The sequence below is a fragment of the Bison bison genome, unplaced genomic scaffold (genome assembly GCF_000754665.1).
Source record: "Bison bison bison isolate TAMUID 2011002044 unplaced genomic scaffold, Bison_UMD1.0 scf7180017864042, whole genome shotgun sequence".
Lineage (NCBI taxonomy): Eukaryota > Metazoa > Chordata > Mammalia > Artiodactyla > Bovidae > Bison > Bison bison.
Window position 1 is genome coordinate 1,370,708 of NW_011494614.1, and position 19,958 is coordinate 1,390,665.

Consider the following 19,958-nt stretch of genomic DNA (forward strand, 5'->3'; position numbering starts at 1 on the left):
AATGATATTAACCTCCTACTTTAGCTGTGTAATTATTTTTCTTTCTTTCCAGATACAGCAGCCCCAGCAGCCCCCCCAGCCCCAGCAGCCTCCCCAGCCTCAGGGGTCCTCGCAGACCCAGAGTCAGACCCTTGGTCTCCAAACAATGCAGCCCCAGCAGCCTCTGGTAAGGCCTAGCATTTCAAAACCAAACATGCGGGTTTCTTCTTCTTTATTCTTTTTTTGCTGGGGTTCTTCAAAGGCAGATTGCATTTTTTCATGTCCCATAAGATTGTTAAGAACTGAAAAAACCTAAATATACCCTGCCAGTTTCCTCCCTAGAACTTTATCAGAGAAGGATTGTGTTATTATTGTAGTCAGTATATTTGTTTTCATGGAAGGTATAAATAAATATTTAGGGTTCTTAGGTCATATAATTTTTCCTCTTCAAATTTCTTCAGACCTCTGCATTCTATGGACTAAATGTTTATATTGAGAAACCAAATTTTTTGTAAACAATGTTAAAATGATAACTTATAATGGGTATGCTTAGAATATTGCTGTACTTGGCTTTGAGTTTCCTTTGAGTAATCCCAAAGAAACGTGAGAGTACTTTCTAAAGTATTATCTTTATTGATGTAAAAGAAACTCCCAATTTTAGCCTGTGTTAGCATTTGCTTCAAGAATTTTCATGGAATTCATGTAATTTTGTGAATTTTTCATGTAATCTTATAATTTGCTTCTGTGACTTTGTAAACCAAATTCTGAAATGTTATGCATAGTATCAAGCAGCGTGTGCCAAACCTCAATAGTTTTTACTTTTGCCAGTGCCATATTCCTTCTTTATTATTTACCTACTGTTTTTCTTTAAATTGCCTCTTTTCCTATTTCCTTGAACATATTCTAAAAAGAAGCGTTTTATCTCTGCTATCAATGGTAGTGGGCACATCACTTGTCATGTGTTGGAAATACCTGTGAAAATAAGTACTTACTCTGCAGGTAATTCAGCCATGGGAGTTGAGTGAATGAGCACCATGCCTGAGATAAGCGGTATGACTGCATGTCTCTCACACTTTGGAAAACACTGATGTAGATTCTTTTCCAAGACAGAATTTGAAAGATGGGTGGTTTTTCAGTTTTTAGTAAGAAGGAACAGTGTGGCCAGGGCTCTAGTATATTAGGTGGGATAGAGTGCAGTTAGGTGGGGATGGGCTGATAATGCCCCCATAAGATGGAAATAGGACACCCTGAGGGAATTTAATACACCCCTGCATTGGCCAGTTTGATCTTCATTTTTAAAGAAATCCTTGAAATGTAATAGACCGCAGCCATGAAATTAAAAGACACTTGTTCCTCGGAAGAAAAGCTATGACCAACCTAGACAGCATATTAAAAAGCAGAGACACTAGTTTACCAACAAACGTCCATCTAGTCAAAGCTATGGTTTTTCCAGTAGTCATGTATAGATGTGAGAGTTGGACTGTAAAGAAAGCTGAGCACCAAAGAATTGATGCTTTTGAACTGTGGTGTTGAAGAAGACTCTTGAGAGTCCCTTGGACTGCAAGGAGATCCAGTCTATCAATCCTAAAGGAAATCAGTCCTGAATATTCATTGGAAAGACTGATGCTAAAGCTGAAACTCCAATACTTTGACCACCTGATGGGAAGAACTGACTCATTTGAAAGACCCTGATGCTGGGAAGGATTGAAGGCTGGAGGAGAAGGGGACGACAGAGGATGAGATGGTTGAATGGCATCACCGACACAATGGACATGAGTTTGAATAAGCTCTGGGAGCTGGCAATGGACAGGGAACCTGGCGTGCTGCAGTCCATGGGATCTCAAAGAGTCAGACACGACTGAGTGACTGAACTGACTGGAAAAAAAAATTTTTATTCTATCACAAAGTTAAAATATATGACTGGGGTGGAAATTAACTTCAAACTATTTTTGTTATAATTGTTAGTAGAAGGTCCACTTATACAGAACTGAGAGGAGACCCAGGTCCCATATTGCACTAGAATTAAGCATATGGAGGAGCCTGGTGGGCTGCAGTCCATGGGGTTGCTGAGGGTCTGACGCGACTGAGCAGCTTCACTTTCACTTTTTCACTTTCATGCATTGGAGAAGGAAATGGCAACCCACTCCAGTGTTCTTGCCTGGAGAATCCCAGGGACAGAGGAGCCTGGTGGGCTGATGTCTATGGGGTCACACAGAGTCGGACACGACTGAAGTGACTTAGCAGCAGTAGCAGCATACAGCAAAATTTAGTACCTTTCTACTCTTCTAATAGTTTCATAATGTTTAATAATTTTTTGTGTGTAGAGAACATATATCACACATTCAGGGTTCTAAGTCAGTATTGATATGTTTTAATGCAGCTGGTTGTATTTCACTCACTGGCTTAAGACACTTCTATCCCACTTAGTGGGTCAGTCATGTCAGGCTCATGATTCTTCTTCAGTGTATTCCAAGGAAAATAATTGTAGAGAAACAAACACCTCCATTCACAGTAATCTAAATAGAAAGTAAAATCCACAGTAGGCTTTTTTTTTTTTTTTTTTAGCTTTTAAAAAGCTACCTTGAGAAGCACAATGTTTTATTTTGATATTTAGAGCAATACATTATAATCTGCTGCTGCTACTTAGCCGCTTCAGTTGTGTCTGACTCTTTGAGACATCATGGACTGTAGCCCGCCAGGCTCCTCTGTGCATGGGATTCTCCAAGCAAGAGTACTGGAGTGGGTTGCCATGCCCTCGTCCAGAGGATCTTCCCAACCCAGGAACTGAACTCAGGTCTCCTGCATTGCAGGCAGATTCTTTACCACTGAGCCACCCGGGAAGCCCAATACATTATAATCTAGTTGGCAGCTATGCGTACAAAGGCAGATGTGTTGTACATCCTAAGTTTTAAGATGAACTGAGAAACTTATCTCTTAGAGTGATAGACTTCAGATAATTTCCAAATTCGAAGTTATAGGGATGACCAGTGATCTTGGACTTTTGCATTAGTATAATTCTTTTTTGCATGCTTAATTACAGCATGCTTATTTACATATCCTCTTAAGCTTATTAATATAATGCATATTTGTCATTGTGAATAGCTGTGAAGAAGTCGGTCCATTGTACTGCTCTGCTATAACTTGTTTAACCACCCTACCTACTGTTGAACATTTAGATCATTCCTAGTTGCAAATTAGTGATGTTGGGGATATTTTGTTATATATTCCATTGCTCTTTTTTTTTCTTTCCTCTCACAGTGAAAGAAAATAGAAGTATAAGAGAAAGGTTCTAGTTGTATATTTTCAGAAGAGCCATGACAAAGCCTCAGCAATTTTAACACAATGTATTTCTTTTTATCTTTGGGTACAGTTCCTTTTCTTATTAGTTCTAAGATTTATTATAATCATCTCTAGCAGATCCAGTTCTTGTTACTGGCTAGTGTTCTTCCTCTCCTGCTTGTTTGCTTGCTGGTGACAGAGTGGTAAACTGGCTGTTGAAGAGACACCAGCTCTGACTCACTCACAGCTGTCCTTCCTGCAGACTCAGGGGAGAAGGGATGGTGCAAACATGCCACCGCCCTCCTCATGACTTGCCCTCCTGCTGTCTGGTGACATTCCCAAGTCTGCATGTGTATAGTGAGATGTGCAGTGGAGGCCAGCACGGTGCCGAAGGTCGCGGAGCACAGAGGTGATGTGCCAGGCTTGCTTCCTGCCGCCAGATGGCGTAGAATCACTGAAGGCTGTTAGATGTCAGTCTGGGCCCCGGAAAGTGGTGGAAGCCTGGTGAGGTGGTGTTTGTTTGTCAGGGCTGTTGTAGTGATATACCACCACGGGTGTGGCTTGAACAATCAGAAAATTATGGTCTCACCATTCTGGAGGCTAGAAGTGCAAGATCATCGAGTTGGTGGAGCCAGTTTCTCCTGAGAGTCTGAGCCACACCTCTCTCTGAGCTTCTGAATGTTTCCTGGCAATCTTGGGCATTCCTCGGCTTGCAGACACATCACCCAATCTTCCCTTTCATCCTTTCATGACGTTCTCCCTGTGTTTGTGTCCAAATTTCCCTTTTTTAAAAAAAAGACTCTGTTTCCAACTGAAGTCACTTTCTGATGTACTGATGGTTAGGATGCTAGTGAATCTTTTGGGGGGAAAATAATTCAACCCCTAACAGAGGTCAAGAGGAGTAGGAGAAGTATGGGAAGCTTTGAAAGAGGAAATTGAATGCAGGGAACCTCAAAATGCGTTTGTATTTGATTTACTGCTTTTGACTACAAGTTCCTTATCAGGCTGTTCCCTTGTTGGCAACAGCAGCTGGGTTGTGTGGACAGTCACCGTCAACACCCCTGTGGGCAGGCTTGTCACTTCTGTAAGTGTACCTGAGTCAAAACGGACTCACAGCAGAACCAGTGCTTTTTCAGAAAGTGTCATCAGAAAATAGAACTTTCCTCTAAGAAAGAAAATATGAGAAAAGCCCGTGCTTAGAAATTAAATCCGGAGTTGTCGTTTGCTTACTTAAGTCACTTGTCTTCTGTGAAGGAAGAGATCTGGAAAAGAGTGGGTGCCCTTGCTGAAGAATTAGATTTGGCATCTCAGGCTTTGGTCTGTATTATGGTTGTTGATTTGAAAAATACTTTTAAAGCTCCTGAGTTGTTATGATTAAATTAACTCTGTTAGCAGGCTATGATTTTTTCCTTTAAAGTTGGTTCCAGCTTTTAAGAAGATAATGTTTACACTATCATGCTCTGTAATTTTCATCTTGAACTCAGGTTGCCATAGTTGGGTGGCCAGGAAAGCATGCTAACAGAAAGCTTTGGAAAAATGGCTTTTAAAATTAACTGTTATGTCAATATCATACTGTGTTGAACACTTGCTTTTAAAAATATGTGTAATAGCAGAAATAGATACTTAAATAATTGCATTAACTTTTAATCAAAGACAAGGTTGGAATTATCATATAATTTTCCTCAAGGAGTTCATATGTTCCAGTCAGAAATTTTTTACAATGCCTCTGGAACTCCAAATTAGCCAGATAATATTACTATTCTTTTCAAGTGAAAAAAATTGGGTCCAGTTTTTAATTGAGCCAGATTGCCTTCCTTTGTATGAATATGGATCCATGCCCCACCCCCGCCCCCCAACCTGAAGGAAAAAGAGAAGTCATACTTATGGAAGGAGGTATGGGGAAGGCGTTCTTGGGAGATTTGTGGTAACAGCACTAATACTTTTGGTTTCTTTTTTTCACTGAGAAGAAAAACTAGTGCAGGTTAAAAAAAAAAAAAGGCTCAGTGGAAGTTGCTAGTTAGCTTGCAAATACATACATGCTAAATACTCTGAAATCCACCGGCTGCTGATGCTCTCTGTGTTTGCCATCCGGAACGCGTTGTTCCGTCCACGTGCTCAAAAGGGGCCTGGGCAGTGCTGCAGGCTGTTCTGCCAGAGCTGGTAGAGAGGAAGGTTTGTGTTCTGTCAGTCAGAGGAAGGCCTGTCTGTCTGTGGAGCCTGTCGGTCGGCAGTGCAGGTTTAAGCTCAGTGTTGCCTTGGTACTTGTCCCTTTGCTCACTGATAGTGGTGTCACAGGTGTCAGGACACAGCTGGCAGGAGGCAAGGACTGTGTTTACACACTTTGGTGTCCTGGAATCCAGAAAAGCACCTGGATTTGGATAACTCATTTGTTGGATGTCATAGCAATGGAGGAGAACACCCAACACATTATTCCCAAGCAAAGGAAAACACACCAGAGATTTGACTCTGCTTCTGCCTGCCATCTCCAGGGTGCACCCCATCCCCGCTTAGAGGTCAGGAGGTCAGTGGGCCAGCACTCCATCCTGAGGTGGGTGGGGGATGGGCCTGTGGAGGTAAGTTGATTAATTCCAATGTGTACGTGATTAAGATAACCTTGCATCAGAACGCGTCCTTTGTTAGGACAGTCATAGGCCCGGCTGAAAGAAGCGGGGGAGAGGTAGAAAGGAAGACTAGAGTGACACTCTGAAATCTGAAGGTTAAGGAAAAAAGTAAATCAGCACTATGAATGATGTTAATCAAAGGTGATTTTACTTCCGCCACATAGGTTTTTTTCCCCCTCTTTGGAATAACTACTGCAATTTCTTGAATCAACTTAATGGCTAGAACCAGGGCACTCAGGCCCTCGGATTATTCTGCACACGCAGGACTCTGGAAGCCAGCGCCTCCTCGAAGTGTGGTCCTCCTCGGTGCCTCTCTGGTCTCACCCTACCCAACTCCCCTCCTCCACCAGCAGGAAGGTGCAGTCCCAGTGGGGTCCAGGCCTCTGCGCCCACGCTCTTGTCTCCATTCACCCAAGGCCAGGCCTGTGGTACTTGACCCAATCCTCCCACCAGGCAGCTTTCAGTTTGCTGCTGCAAATGGTTTGGAATGTAGTGACACCAACTAGTCAGCTGGTGATGGGTGAGGGAACAAGGATTTGTGAACCACTGGGCACCGCTGGACTCCTTCCTCAGGGCTCCTCCGGTAAAGGCTACGTCCGCACCTGGAGATGGGTTTGGAATGCATCAGGCACTTTCAGGTGAAGGCCAGGTGTGGACCAGGCGTGGCTGTAGGCTTTCTGTTTTTATCTTTGATCGGTGCTGACTCTCTCCTTTCTCCCGATGACAGTTCCCCAGGCAAGGCTTGCAGCAGACCCAGCAGCAACAGCAGACGGCTGCCCTGGTGCGGCAGCTCCAGAAGCAGCTTTCCAGTAAGTACGCTCCCTCAGAAACACATGGCTTCCAGGAGGTGGAGCTACACACGCTTGGCCGCTCCTCAAAACACAGTCTTCCTCGCTGCTTTCCTGTTTGCTTTAGTCCTGGCTGTCCCTCCTGTGTTCAGTCTTGGTTTGAAGGCTTCTTTTCCTGCAAAAGCCCTTAGTCTTTTCCTTGAGTTCAGCAAAGATGTTTTCCTGTTGCTTCCATCTGAGTCTTGGAATGTTTCTTTCCATCTGGGGGACCCCAAGAAACAATAGGTTCTTTTCTTGCAAAGCTAGATGCCCCCGAGAGCATCTTGGCTGATGCCCTCAAGTGTGTTAGGGGGCAGGTTTGGGGCCCCCAGTTACTATGACTTTACATGTGTTAATTCACTTAATTTCTACACCACCTCATGTTAGTCGCTCAGTTGTATCCGACACTTTGTGACCCCACGGACTGTAGACCGTCAGGCTCCTCTGTCCATGAGATTCTCCAGGCAAGAATACTAGAGTGGGTTGCCATGCCTTCCTCCAGGGGATCTAACCAACCCAGGGACTGAACCTTGGTCTCCCACATTGCAGGCAGATTCTTTACCTGCGATAAGGTATTATTGCTATTCCCATATTACACATGAGAAAACAACTAGAGAACAGGGACACTGACGTGTCTGCCCAAGGTTACTCTGCCAACAGCTGGGACTAAAACTCAGAGTGACTCGTTCCAGAGCCACCTTTTAACCACGGTATAGATTCTGCTGCCTGACATTAGCAGTGGCGCTCGTCTCCTTTGTTGAATAAGGGCGACTGAGCTGAGCTGCCCACTGCACATCTCTAGAGGGCTCCGTTTATGCCATAGTCTGTTTGCATGGGGCCTCTGGATTTGAACAGTCCCACCAGAGTTGTGCGAGCAGTAGCTGTTTCTAAGCCTGTGTCATTTTTTTGAACCTGTGCATGGTTCTTTGTCTGTGTGCATAGACATATGTGCATAGGCATACGCTCGCGTCTCATACACGCAGCCTCTCTCACGCGCATACACTCTTGCCTAGTTCTCTCTGATGTATCTATGGCCATTTCCAGGAAACTGCCCACTTCAAGCTACTTCTCTTTCAACTATTACAATGTCAGTATTAAAGTAGAATCTCTGACGTACTTTTATGAAGTTTTGAGAACCGTTAATGTTTTATGATACTTAACAGTCCTTTTTAATATTAGTATTTAGGTGGTTCAGGGATAGAGACTTTTGGTGGGCCAGTTACCCACATCCCAAGGCCTTTTGCTGGCAGGTATGGGACTGTGATGTAGAGCTGGCCTCTCTGCAGAATGAATCCAAGGGTGCTGTTAAGACCTGGCCACTCAAGTGTCTGTCTAGTGTTAGACTCCCGGGCCAGTCTGTTCTCCTGTTCCTGAGGCTGGTACTGAAAGCAGTGACACGTGCATACCATCTCTATGTAGCATCATTTTGCATCTGCAATTTTGTTTGAATTTTTTTCTCTCACTAGGTAACCAGCCACAGCAAGGAGTGACTCCCTATGGGCATCCTTCACACTTCTGAGTCTGGAAGAGGACAAAGATACAAACTTTTTTGTTTGCACTGAAAAATAGAAAATCACATTTACTGCATTAGTCATCTTTGGAAATGTCTGTTTTTTCATTTCTTTAAAAGTTTTCCTGTATTTTACGCCACATTTCATACAAAGGTGTTGAAACAAAAAGTAAAGGAAAGGGTGTGGTTTGGTTTCATTTCATTCAACTTGAAAAGTAGGTTTAAAAATGTAGATGTGTGGGCCTACTGCAGGAGGAGTTTGGTAGCAGACTTTTTAAAATTGGTGCTCTTATTGAATCTCGTAGTTATAGAAAGAAGGAATTATGGTGGATTTAAAATATTTATGTATTCATTGATGATGTTTTTTTTTTTTTTTTTGGCAAACTGTGCTGGACCAAACTACTGATTTGAAAGGCATGTCAGATCTTGGCAGGAAGGTGATCCATTTACTCTGCAGTCACCTTTGGTGGTGAAGTGGACATGAATTTGCATTGCTCTAATTTAAAATATTTGTAATTTCATAAGCACTTTATGAACTTTGTTCTTATTTATGTAGGATTTTTCTTTGCTTTTGTTGTGGTCAAAAGGTGCTGAAACAGATTGTTGCTTAGAACTTAAACTTCTTAGACCAAGAACTTAACCCAGGGCTTCTGTGAGAGCCACCCTGAGGTACATGGAAACCCGTTAGGAGTAGCTGTACTAAATTTTTCCATGGCAAGATCATTGACCAGAGTCTTTGTGAAGGTACAGCATGTAAATTCTAAAGGCCGGAATGAACCACAGTGGAATTGATCCAACTGTTTGCCAGATTTGGCAAAAATGACTCTGTCCAGTTCTGGTTCTCCTGAACCTTTATGCCAACTTGAGGGGAAAAAAAATCTCGCAGCTGGCCTGAGATTCCACAGTGCTCAAACTTGACATGGTTTCCAGAGTATGGCCCCCAAGTCCAGAGGGTTCTGGTTTTCATAAGAGATGTATTTGCTGTTTATTTTATATGGTAAGTATTTGCTATTTTGAATTTAATTATTAATGTTGGTGTCTGTCTTGGTTGTGTATTGCATATACTGTATTTATAAATTGGTGCAAAAAGCACAAGTAAAGTAAATTATACATCAAATTTATTATAAAGAAATAGTAACTATTTTAACTTTGTTCAAGTATGTGGTAATTTGCTCCTATTAGAGTAAAAAATACAGTAAATTATTATCAGTTTGTGTAACTTAAGAGTATTCCATATAATATTTTTTTAGACTTAGATGCATAAAATTTTGAATGTGAAAAATTGCAGGGCATTTTAAAACATGTGGGGGATATTTTCCCATGTTCTGTGTTAATTCATTTTCTTTTGCCATATGAATTTACATGTAATATAGTCGCACATACTGTGAATAGATTTGTCTATAATGAGCAAACCATGTAGAACTACTTTTTTAAAATGTAGCTGGTACAACTTCAGTAGATCATTTCCTTTGCAAATCATTATCTAAATAATTTATATCTTCCTAGGTGAGTTACTCATTGCAAAGTTTGACTCATGCAAATGACCTCAAATCCATGTCCGCTTACTTTGCTGTGGCAGCATCCATGTGAACCGCTTTGTACACTGTGAAACAATTTCACTCCAGCCCACTCATTTCATGTTTACTCCGGGCTGAGAAAGACTTTGCCAAAACATTAAAGACCATTCTTTTCACTAAATTAACATGTTCTATCTGCTTTCAGATGAATCTTGACATTTCAGCTAGTTTTGTATATCAGGTTTGGTTTTCTTGTTTTTTTCCCCTTTTCAGAGTGATAGAGTTCATAAAGTTATTTTTCTTCAAAGTAATATATAATGACTGCCTTGGCACAAACAACCGAAATGTGAATGTCGTGCCTAGTGAGTACGAGTCATGTTCTGTCCTGATTGTTATTTTTCGTCTTTTCAAGAATTACTGGTGTTTGAAATGCCACTTTCAGTTTGAACCATATATATTTGTAGCTCAATATTGCAAACAGCAGTAAGACTGTTTGAAGAATGAGTGTTATAATTGCATAGCATTTGTATGCACTTTATATTTTACAGAAGTTAGTGAAATTAATTTATTAATCATTTTGCACATGAAGGCTGTGGGGCATACCTTTTTGTTGTCGTCTCCTATTTTTTAGGTGGGAAAGCTAAGATATGGTAAGGCCGTATGATTTGAAGATTCTACAGAGAGTTGAGGAAACATCTAGAACCGGTTTTCCCCTGTGTACTATACAGAGAGAAACCAGAATTTTCAATCTGTTCTTATATTTCCTTCCACTTAATCCTCTCTCATGTGAGTTTTGTTTTCTTTTTAGAATATGCATTAATTTATCTTGAAATGATCACAAAGGATAACCCTGTCCTTCGGAAAAACCTGATAATTTGCTTGGTGAGACAGAGAGGAAGTTATCTTAGGAAAAATGGAGCCCTCAGTTCCCGTTAAAGACTTTGAAATAGAATGGAGCTTGATATAGGAAGCCCTTTCATATACCTGTTTACACTGTAGGCCCCTCCCTAAAAGGGTTCCATTTGTCCTCTGATTGATCCTTCTTGGCCCGGAAATAGAATGAGATCTCTGTTAGAATGAGTATCCTTTGACCACTTGTGGTCACCGGATACCAAAACCAGAGAAAGTAGGAAACAGGTTACCTCTTAAGGTGGAGCAAGCCGAAACTTGGTGTGATGAAGACACAGTGAAGCGTCCCCCACCCCCCATCTTCCTAAAATGATACACAGGGGCAAACGTAGTTCTCAGTTTTGTGTGCTGAGATACTTGAGCAAAACTGATGGCATTTTCTCATTTTTCATTTATTAAGGCTCCTATAATTCTTCTTAAATAATAGACAAATATTTAAATAGATGCTGGAGAAATTACACTGGAAAATGCTAGTCTCTAGAGTTAGAAAAGATTAATCATAATGTCCTTAAATTAATTCAGGTTGAATTAAGCACGTGATATAAATAAATTCAGTGAATTACAAAAAGTAAGATTTTGTAGAGATGATCAGTACAGTGACACTTTATTATATGTATTCAATCCAAATTTTCCCAAACATATCCCTACCACATAAAGGATGCTCACTTAATGAAATAAATGCTCATAAAGCAGTGATTCCTCCTAAGAAGATTTTCCTTATGAACAATTCCAAACCAGGGGTGCCTGAGCTAGATTTTGAAGTTATAAAGAAGTGTCGATGTATTTTAAAAGCTTTTTAATGGCTTTATTTGGGATAGATGTTATCACCCCTCTTTTCACGTTTTTGATGTGTGGGTGTTAAGTTGCTTTTTACAAGAGGAAAAGTCAGCCTGCATTTATTTTTAAATGCAGTTATTAAAACATTTTTTTGTATTCCCCATCAATGAAAATTTTCAGTATGTACAAAATGGTGAATTATAGAACAATGCTTAGTTTCTGTGGGTTTTAGTAAAATATTTATAAAACAACTGCAATATTTATACATCAGGATGGCAAACTTACATCAAGACCGCAGATTTAATCCTTTCCATTGTGTCTTGTCCTCAGTGCCATGCTTGTAACCTTGATAGAAGGCGGACACTAGGCAAACAGTAGTGAAAGAAAAGAAAGTCCATTCTTTAATGAAGAATTCAGGTACATTAGACATTGGTTATTTTATGGTCAAGAGTTTCCTCTTACTGTTCATTGTTATTTGTTGGCAAAATAAAAGTGCCTTAAGTTAAAAGTTTGTTTTGAGATCCATTAAAAAAAATCAGTATCAATTCATAATGCATTTATTTATAAGTCCTTTTTTTTGCATGTCAATTATAAATTTAATATTGTAAATGTATTCAAATTCATTTACATGCCTATGGCTGCCTTTGATTAAACTTCTTCCAAAAACTAAATTCTGTCCAGATGTTGACTTTGTTCAGGCAGTTTTATGTTCTGTTAGATTACTCGAATGTAAGTTGTTGCATAATCGCTTCCAAGTGAATTCTTTGCTGTGCATTTGTATATCCCAGAATCCGAGGTTTGCGGATTCCGAATGACTAGGGTACCTTGTGGGTAAAAAGGCCGAATTCTACGTGTCCTCCCTTTGTTTGCGGCTGAGAACAGGGAGTGGTCAGGCATCTCCCATGTGATTTCTGGCTTGGGGATTCCCAGGGCCTTGCAGTGGAGCTGAACGGCCACACCTGTCCTTGTGAGGACGCTCCTGGGTAGGCGATTTGTAATCCGGGGAGGGTAGGCTACCACCATTACTGGAACAGTAATCAGTGCGTGACCAATACTATTCTGAGCCTTACAGATGTAGTTTCCTCTGTCATAAGCTGTTGCTTCTTTGATGACTAAGGTGCCATTTTCATGCAGTATGTAGTTTCCATTAATTTGAGGCCTATCTATTACGTAACCACTTGGCAAAGTCCATTTGACATGTGGCTTAGGGCTTCCAAAAGAGACGCAGGGCAGCAATACAGTGTCTCCACTGAAACTGTAAACTGTCCCTGGTTCATAAGTTAGAATCACTGGCTTTCGGCCAATTTCTAATACAATTAATTTCTCAATGTAACCAACTTTATTTCTTGCCCCACACCGATATTTTCCAGCATCATCCCGTGTTGTTTTATAAATGATAAAAGAACCGTTACTTGCTATTAGATACTGAGAATTGTGTGGTCCACTGGGAAACTGTGTGCCATTTGGTAAAATCCAGATTATTTCAGGTGGTGGGTTTCCATCAACAGAGCAATTCAGTGCTGTGGACTTTCCAAGCTGGGCAACTATTTTTTCATTAAATGGATTTCTGAATGTCGGCCGTCTCAGCATTTCCACCACCTCTAACTGTATCACTAGCACACTCTCTCCTCCTTCATTCCGAGCCACGCAGATGAAATCGGCGGAGTCTGAAAGCCTCACATTCCTGATTTCCAGGGTTCCGTTTTTGTGGACGGTGATTCTGCTCCCATAGTATGGAGCCGTGAGGAAAATATTCTCGGGCATGATCCACATGATTTGAGGAGACGGTGTCCCTTCCGCTCTGCAGTCAAAGTGTCTTTTGGAATGTCTCACAGCTGTGGCTTTAATGACAGTTTTGTTTGCATACAGACCATTGATTAATGGAGGCTTGGAGACAACATCCAGCTTGTACGCTTTGGTGTCGTCCCCGCTGGGATTCCGGGCCACACATACATACTCCCCAGAATCGAGCAGTCTCACTTCGTTGATGGACAAAGACCCATTGTTATGGAATGTATACCTGTCCTTAGAGAATGAGATCATGTCATTGGAAGGCAGCAGCCAAAATATTTTTGGCTTGGGTTCTCCAACAACCTCACAGTCAAGGACAGCAGTGTCTCCTGCTGTGACTCTCATGTTGGTCTTGTAACTCTGCTGGATCCGTGGGGCGGCTGTTATGACTGTTAGGTGGACTTGCATTTCATCCTTCCCTAGGGTGTTCTGGGCGTAGCAGGTGTAATTTCCTTCCTCTGCCATCCCAACTTTGTTGAAGTATAAGGTTCCGTTGTGGAAGAGGGTGAGCCTCCTGGTCCTGTGGCCACTGTCATCGGCCTGCATGGCACTGTTTATCATCGTCCCGTCAGGCAGACTCCAGGATATCTCGGGCACGGGTGAGCCAGAAGCCTTGCAATCGACCTGAAAGTCTTTGCCGTGAAACACTTGCTTTTTAAAGTGGTGCTTGTGGTCAATTTTGGCCGGTTTCCGTCTTAAGCTTACGTGCATTAGGGTCAGATCGTCTCCCATTTTGTTTCTTGCCACACACAAGTAGTCCCCGCCATCTTTTTCTGTTACTGAACCAACAAACAAGGATCCATTTGGGTAGACATGGATTCGGCTGCCCATTCTGAGGAAAGAAGAGACTGACTGAGGTGTGAAGCTATTAGCAAGGGTAAGAGAGTTATATTAATTGACACAGGACTAAATGTTGCAGTGAAATTAAAATTAGTACTGACTTCTTTACTGTCTTTTAAGCTGTTCTGAAAGATGAAGTTAACTGAACAAATAAATTTTGTGCAAACAAGTAGTATTTCTTAGATGGACTTCAAATGCACCTCCTTTGCATTCAGTTTAAAAGTTTTTAATGATGACAAGAATGTTAGAAATACCAGTTTCCTAGACCCATGACTGTCCTGACCACTTTACACGTCAGTAAAGAACAACTCTCATACAAATCTACTTGCTCAGAAAAGAGACCAGATTTTCCCTTTTAAAGAGTATTAGAAGCACAAGTTGGAATCAAGATTTCTGGGGGAAATATCAATAACCTCAGATAGGCAGATGATACCACCCTTACGGCAGAAAGTGAAGAGGAACTAAAAAGCCGCCTGATGAAAGTGAAAGTGGAGAGTGGAAAAGAGTCGGACACGACTGGGTGACAGAACTGAACTGAACTGAAGGAATTTTACCTTGGCATTTACTCTCTTTATAAAAAAAGTAAATTTTACTTTCTAACCAAATAACTGATTCAGTTCAGTTCAGTCACTCAGTCATGTCTGACTCTTTGTGACCCCATGAATCGCAGCACGCCAGGCCTCCCTGTCCATCACCAACTCCCGGAGTTCACCCAAACTCAAGTCCATCGAGTCAGTGATGCCATCCAGCCATCTCATCCTCTGTCGTCCCCTTCTCCTCCTGCCTCCAATCCCTCCCAGCATCAGGGTCTTTTCCAATGAGTCAACTCTTTGCATGGGGTGGCTAAATTCCTTAGAAGCATTCTAAAGCTTTATCTGTCTCTGCAGGCAACTGTACAGTTACTTGGTCTCTGCATTATGTTGAACTGCATGAACATCACGTTTCTCTGAAGCACTGCACAGCATGCTGTTATCACACACAAGCACCAGATGGCAGAATTTCCCTGATAAAACTAAATAGTTTTTAAGAAAGACCAGTGGAAGCTGAGTAACTGCTAAAAACACAATCAAAAACACCTATAGGTGAAAATATTCATTACATGTGTTTCTCCTAATTTTTTGGCAACATGAGCTAAGAAGGTGAATGAAAGTGTGTATGAGCTTTCACAGCATAACTGCTAAACAAGTCCAGCAGCCTCAAGTCATTTTTTATCTTCCAGCAAAAAACCTTAGGAAAAGTATTTATTGTAGGACAACTTACAGCTGCTGCTGATACTCTTTTTTTCCTTCTCTCAAGCCTGGAAAGAATTCATCTGGCATGTAAAGCAAGGGAAAGTCATCATTATGGATGCACTTAAAAGTGGAAACCACAAGGGTCTTTGCATTTATTTTTTAATCTTTAGGTGGTTCCTTGCCATACAGCTGAAAAAAAAAGTACTTAGAGGTAGTTACTTAGCCTTTTCACCATGTTACATCGCTACCTGCTGTCATTCTTTCCTAATGCTAAGAACAGTGTTTCTCAAACTTAGGTGCACATTAAAATTATTTGTATAAAATAGTGCTGATGCCTGGGTCCCACCTCCAGAATTTCTGACTTATGGTGTGGAATGTGACCTTGGACTCAGTTCTCCAAATGACTCTCATGTGCAGAGAGTCTGAGAAGCACTGCTGTAAATCTCTGTCCTCAGTGCAATCTCCTCATCACCTACCTCCAACTTACATGGGGTCTAATTCAAGATGTATATTTACCGGGTTCACTGTTCAGAGATTCTGATCCAATAGATCTGGCCACAATCTGGGATTGGGTAACCCACTGTTTAACAAGCTTCCCAGGTGACTCTGAACAATTAACTTTGCACACCAGTCTCAAATTTGAGTGTGCACCTGGACGGCTTTTAAGAACACACTGCGTGTTTTGATAGAGAACCAGGTTCAAGTTCTCAGGTGATGCTAGTGCTATTGGCAGGCGGACAACCCTTTGAAAACCAGTGACTTAAAACGAACTTCCCTGACCTCGAAATCTGATACTTCTGGAAGTTGTTATATTTATATATATATATGAGAGAATTGTGTTTCCTTTTACAAGCTGATGTTTTTAACAGAAAACTGACTTTGGAAAGTGGAAGTTTTCCTTGAGTAAAAGAAAGGGAATTCTTTTATGAAGATTAATGAACAATGCAGCATTTGCAGTCTTTTTAAAGCAGTGTTTCTTGGACCTTATTGTGCATGTGATTCACCTGGAGATATGTATATTTTTAAAGAAGCCTGGGAGAATTTATTTGTCCAAGTAAATGACGTGCTTCAGTGATCACATGCTGATTTAATGAAAATACTTTTAATTCTATGATATTTTTGTATCTTTTTAATACAACAGATATATTACCATCCTAACTATATTTCTTTCCCCAGACTTTAAACTTTTTATTTTGTTTTGGGGTATAGCCAGTTAACAGTAGTAGTTTCAGACTGAGCGAAGGGACTCAGCCATACATATATATGTATTCATTCTCCACCTGGGGATATTTTTAAAGTGCAAATTCTGATTCTGCCCATCTGTGGTGGGGCCTGATGTTCTGTTCTTGTAACAAACTCCTTGAGAAGCAAAGATCCGAAGCAGAGGAAACAGAATTCTGTCTGAAACGCAGGTCAGGTAAGTCCTATTGAAAGTTGTGGAGGTAGACCTATAGTGCTCTAAGTCTGAGACAGTTAAAAAAAATTCAGAGAAGGCTTTCTTAGTTCAGCTGACAACTAGGCTTTGACAAAGTAAAAGGTTTTGCTTATTTCGGTCATGGTGGAGTAGACGTGTGTGTGTTTAGCTATGATGAAAATTTTCATTTTTAGAATCTTAAATTCAGACTTCTAGAACCAAGAAATGGGAACAGCAAGGACTCTATTCAACAGCAGAAGTGCCCTTTTTATTTCTGGTGACATCTTAAGCACCTAACTAAAAAGTATTCTTTGAATGGGTTAATTGCAGAATAATCACTAAAAGTGTCCAGTTAGCAGACAAGCTGTTTAGTTCTTTATAAAAGAATGCCAGTACCTCTGGTCGGCCTGTGATAGCATCTGTGATCTTATACCTTCTATTGGCTTTTCCACATTGTGAACAATCTTTCTTTGTTCCATAAGTGCTTTCCCAAAATGAAATACAAACAACCTACCTGATTTCTTTGCTATTAAACTCCGGAGGATTTGTTGGACTGTTTATGTCGAGATTTATTCTGAGATGCTAATGTGTCATTAGACATTCCTTTGGATTAACTTTTTAAGACATTCCCTTATATTTTTTCATACCTCTTCCATTCTTAAAAACCGACTTAATGTCTAGTAAATATTTTGGACATTGTCTTTACAACCTAAAATTTGAACTTTATTTGTAATTCCCATCACAGGTGTGATGCCTTCTATTCTTGCATTGGTTTCTTCATGGATAGTGAAACTGTGTTAATGATTACACAGAATAATGAGCAGTTTCTAGAAGCACCCCCATGTGCTGCAGGGTGATTAATAAACAGACATGCTGATATAATTAAATATAAAAACTGGTAAACTGTTGAATATATTTGATGCCACAAGCGGGTATATGTACAGTAGATGACAAGCATAAACATGTATCTTGTGAAGTTTACATTTCATAACTTTGCATTTTAAAATTTTAAATCTAAATTTCAATTTAAAATTTAGTTTTTTTGAGATTATAAGTTTAATTTGATGAACATATTATAAAACTCTGTACTCACGCTTATCAAAGGTATCTCTGCAATGATTAATTATAGATATGGTCTATATTCTTGTTGTTGTGTTAAATATCCCTAAAGTTTAGCCAGTACCCATTCCTGAGTCATGCAAAGCTATCACTTGTTTTCCAAGAACATCATCTTGGGCCTGGTTTACAGGAGCCTGATAATGACTGACAGAGGCATGTGAAGAGTTTTTCTTGTCCCTTCAAGATTCTTATTAATATTAACATCAGCTCAAACTCATAACCATGACTCCTTCAGCTGAAGATAAGCTTGAATTAGTTCCTTAGAAACTACTGGTGCTGTTTATACTTGGAATGAGTGTAAAATTAGATAATTTTGATGACTTATTTGAAAATTAACATTTACTTTGGTATTAAAGATCACAAGTAAAATTCCTTAACTATATCCACTACCAACTTAGACACTAGGAAAAAAAATATATTTTACACATAAACTCATGTATAATTTTACTTGCATGGGTAGTTTCTATTAATAAACATTAAATGGAAATGTTCAGCCCATCTTTTCTGTCATATTATGAAAAATCACTGCATGAAGTCATGCAAATAGCAAAAATAATAATCTAGTAAATCATTGTTTTTTCCAAGAGATTTAATCACTACAGAAAACAGATAAAAATCAATATGCCTGAATCAGAACATATTAAAGAAAGTCTGTATGTGTATATATGTTGTCTGACACCATCAGAGTGATGGAGGTCCTGAATACATTTCATTTTGTGAAGCCTTAACCTCATAAAGTGCTTTGCACTTTTGGGGTAGAATAAAGGAAGTACGGATTGCACTAAAATTGAAAATGCTTTACTAGGAGACTCTGAAGAGTAAATTAATGAAGTGCATCTCACCAGACCTTGTTTGCATTACAAAATTCCCTCTTATTTTTTGATAGATTATAAATATATTTATACAGTTACTGTTTAAAAAGAACTGTCACAAGTATGGAAGAAAATTAGAGTTCTTTTAAAAATCTCTTTTTTAACTATATAAACTCAACAAGAAATTGGCCCTTAGAATACAGCATGTAAGAAACTTTCTTTTTACATAATTTATATTTTACATATATCTATATACATCTCAAAAGGATTAGGTCTCTTTAGAGCAAGTTACTTTAATGAGCAGAGTCTGTGCGCTCTCTAACATTGCTGCAAGCCTCGCTCTACCACTTTCTCCATTTCAGAAGTTGTAAAGCTAAACAGATGAAGATAATCTTAACTAAAAGGTACAGTTTACCTGTGCCACTGGTCGACGACAACCTTGGATGGTAGCCTCCAGATGATTTTCGGTTTCGGCTCCCCAATGGCTGAGCAGTTCAGCAGTAGTTTGTCCCCCAGATTCACCTCAGTCCATTTCTGGGATGCAAATTCTATCCTGGGGATGGTCTCTTGTTCTTCCACTGTAATGATTACCACCCTTCTCTCTGAGCCAGTGGAGCTGGTAGCAATGCATTCATAAGTGCCCCTGTCTGAAGAGGCTACATTTCTTATAAACAGAGTTCCATTTGAAAATAAGAACTTAGAATTGACGAATTGTAATGGTTTCACTTCAGTGCCATCCGAGAGGACCCAGTGAACACTGGGCTGAGGATTGCCTTTTGCAGTACAGGGCAGTTTCAAACTTTCACCCCAAGTTCCTGCAATAACTTGCTTCTTTTGCTCTAGAATAACAGGTGGGGCTGCGATGACTTGTATTTTAACCAGCAGTGCATCCTGGCCCACTGAGTTGCTGGCCACGCATTTATAAAAGCCTCGGTCATAAATGCTGAGATTGTGGATGACCAATGTTCCGTCAGATGTCACTAGGGCCTGTCTCTTCCCCTCAGATGATTCAGAGATCACCGTCTGGTTTGCAAGAATCCAGGAAATTGTAGGGCTGGGCCTCCCATCAGCTCTGCACTTCAACTTGACTGTGCTTCCAGAATGGACTGTGATCTCCTTAGTATGTCTCTCCATGATCCGGGGGGGATAGGAAACCACAGACAAGGTGACATGAAGGTGGTCCGTGCCAAATGGATTGGATGCTGAGCACAGGTACTGTCCACGGTCCTGAATGTCCACCCTCTGTATGGACAGGGTGCCATTGGAGAGCACCTGGAACCTGCTATTCAGTTTGCTCTCAGATAAATCAAGTCCTGATAAGAAAGAAATTT

The 19,958-nt window shown here is 40.5% G+C and overlaps 2 protein-coding genes across 8 annotated transcripts in view; one reads left to right on the forward strand and one right to left on the reverse strand.

Annotated features, from left to right (window-relative positions):
* MED12L (mediator complex subunit 12-like) overlaps positions 1-12,090 on the forward strand; it is a 368,195-nt gene extending 356,105 nt beyond the window's left edge. For 4 of the 7 annotated variants that reach the window (XM_010835379.1, XM_010835380.1, XM_010835386.1 and 1 more), the window contains 2 exons: positions 53-166; positions 6,607-7,150. In XM_010835379.1, coding sequence (XP_010833681.1) covers positions 53-166; positions 6,607-6,858 — 366 coding nt within the window. In that variant the 3' untranslated portion in view covers positions 6,859-7,150. Of the gene's footprint in view, positions 1-52; positions 167-6,606; positions 7,151-8,172 lie in introns of those variants that run through there. The other 3 variants (XM_010835383.1, XM_010835387.1, XM_010835384.1) reach the window with 1 other exon arrangement.
* Positions 8,578-19,958, reverse strand: part of IGSF10 (immunoglobulin superfamily, member 10) — a 33,979-nt gene continuing 22,598 nt past the window's right edge. Inside the window, exons 7-8 of the mRNA XM_010835363.1 lie at positions 19,043-19,940; positions 8,578-14,042 (exon numbers count right to left, since the gene is read on the reverse strand). Of these exons, the coding sequence (XP_010833665.1) occupies positions 12,134-14,042; positions 19,043-19,940 (2,807 nt within the window). The 3' untranslated portion in view covers positions 8,578-12,133. The remainder of the gene's footprint in view (positions 14,043-19,042; positions 19,941-19,958) is intronic.